The sequence below is a fragment of the Penaeus monodon genome, chromosome 23 (assembly GCF_015228065.2).
Source record: "Penaeus monodon isolate SGIC_2016 chromosome 23, NSTDA_Pmon_1, whole genome shotgun sequence".
In the NCBI taxonomy this organism is placed as follows: Eukaryota; Metazoa; Arthropoda; class Malacostraca; order Decapoda; family Penaeidae; genus Penaeus; species Penaeus monodon.
In genome coordinates this window covers 7,072,894-7,074,176 of record NC_051408.1, presented here as the reverse complement: position 1 = coordinate 7,074,176, position 1,283 = coordinate 7,072,894, and the positions used below count along the sequence as shown (strand labels likewise).

Sequence of the window (1,283 nt, the reverse complement as noted above, 5' to 3'; positions counted from 1 at the left end):
CCCCACAGAGGGAGTATCAAAAATGGAACCCTCAAATCTTGAAATGCATATTTTTTAGTTATATAGTTGGTCCTTTATTTGATTGCTTTTCTTTTATTAGGAGTAACAGGTGGAATTTCTCTGAAGAAAGCCAGCATGAACTCACTTTTCACTGCACACTTGAATAACACACACACACTGACTGCATGCTAGTATTGGAAAACTGGTTAACAAATATGTCACTTGCACTCAAAAAGATAAAAAGATAAAAGTTAGCCACAACCAATATTTATGATCAGAAATGTTACTGAAGATATGAATGTTAAGAAAACGTATTTTCTCTGTTGATAGGAATATCTTGATGATGAGATATCATTATATATGTAATACTAATGTATTTTTGTTGAAGCTGCAACACTCACTGAAAGATTGTCTCTAACGTTAGTGATGGCAACATTTGTAAAAAGAAATTTATACTAGATGCTTTTAGGGTTAGAATGAGCTTTGAGAGAGGAAGTAGTATGGAAGGGAATTGTAAGATTAAACTTTTTATCTTAATATTTTGTGTAATAGTCTCCATGTTCCATAAGTTAAGAAATATGAAATAGATTTCCATTAAAGCTATTGGTTGTAATATGAAACCCTTGTCACTGCATCCTGTGCACTGATTGCTCTTATCACAAGCCCATTAAGTCAAAAAGAATGCGGGCAAAGTAAAAGCAAACAATATTTCCTGCACTTTGCTTCACCATTCACTTGTCTTGGCAGATTCAGGAGGCTCAAAGTCCGGCTGGCCAACGACCTTCTTCCACGGCAAGTTTACCTGCCACCCCCACCACTATCACCAACAACTCTAGTGCTGCCAGTCTTGCACCCAAGGTATGCGCTTCTAGAATGGGCTAATTGCTAGTGGCTTCTGTCTGTCAGCATTTGGGCATGCCTGCTGTGTGTCCACATGGAAGTTGTAAACTCAACCTCAGAAAGCTGTGGAATGTATGTTTAGAAAGTGAAATATCACTCAGAAAATTGTAAGGAGCAGTTGTATGTCAAGATTCTTTATTTTACCCCCCATCTATATGTTGATTTTGCTCCACCTTTTTGTTGATAATTGAATTAGTTAGGAAAGTTCAGATAAAGGTTTTGTATATTGGGTGAGCTGTTAGGGTTCTTAAGTTGGTGCTATTCTTATGCTTAGGATTTTCTATAACCAAGTGCTAGTAATATCTGTGTTACCCAAATTAGAAATTTAAAGTAAACCATAATAGTTTGTAAGGACAGTGGAATCCTGCTTATTACAGTGTCAA

General features: G+C 36.3%; 1 protein-coding gene across 1 annotated transcript in view; it reads left to right on the top strand.

Moving 5' to 3' along the window:
- LOC119587757 (E3 ubiquitin-protein ligase Nedd-4-like) overlaps positions 1-1,283 on the top strand; it is a gene marked incomplete in the record, with an annotated part of 51,583 nt that overhangs the window by 36,300 nt on the left and 14,000 nt on the right. The window contains 1 exon segment of the mRNA XM_037936443.1: positions 748-858. Coding sequence (XP_037792371.1) covers positions 748-858 — 111 coding nt within the window.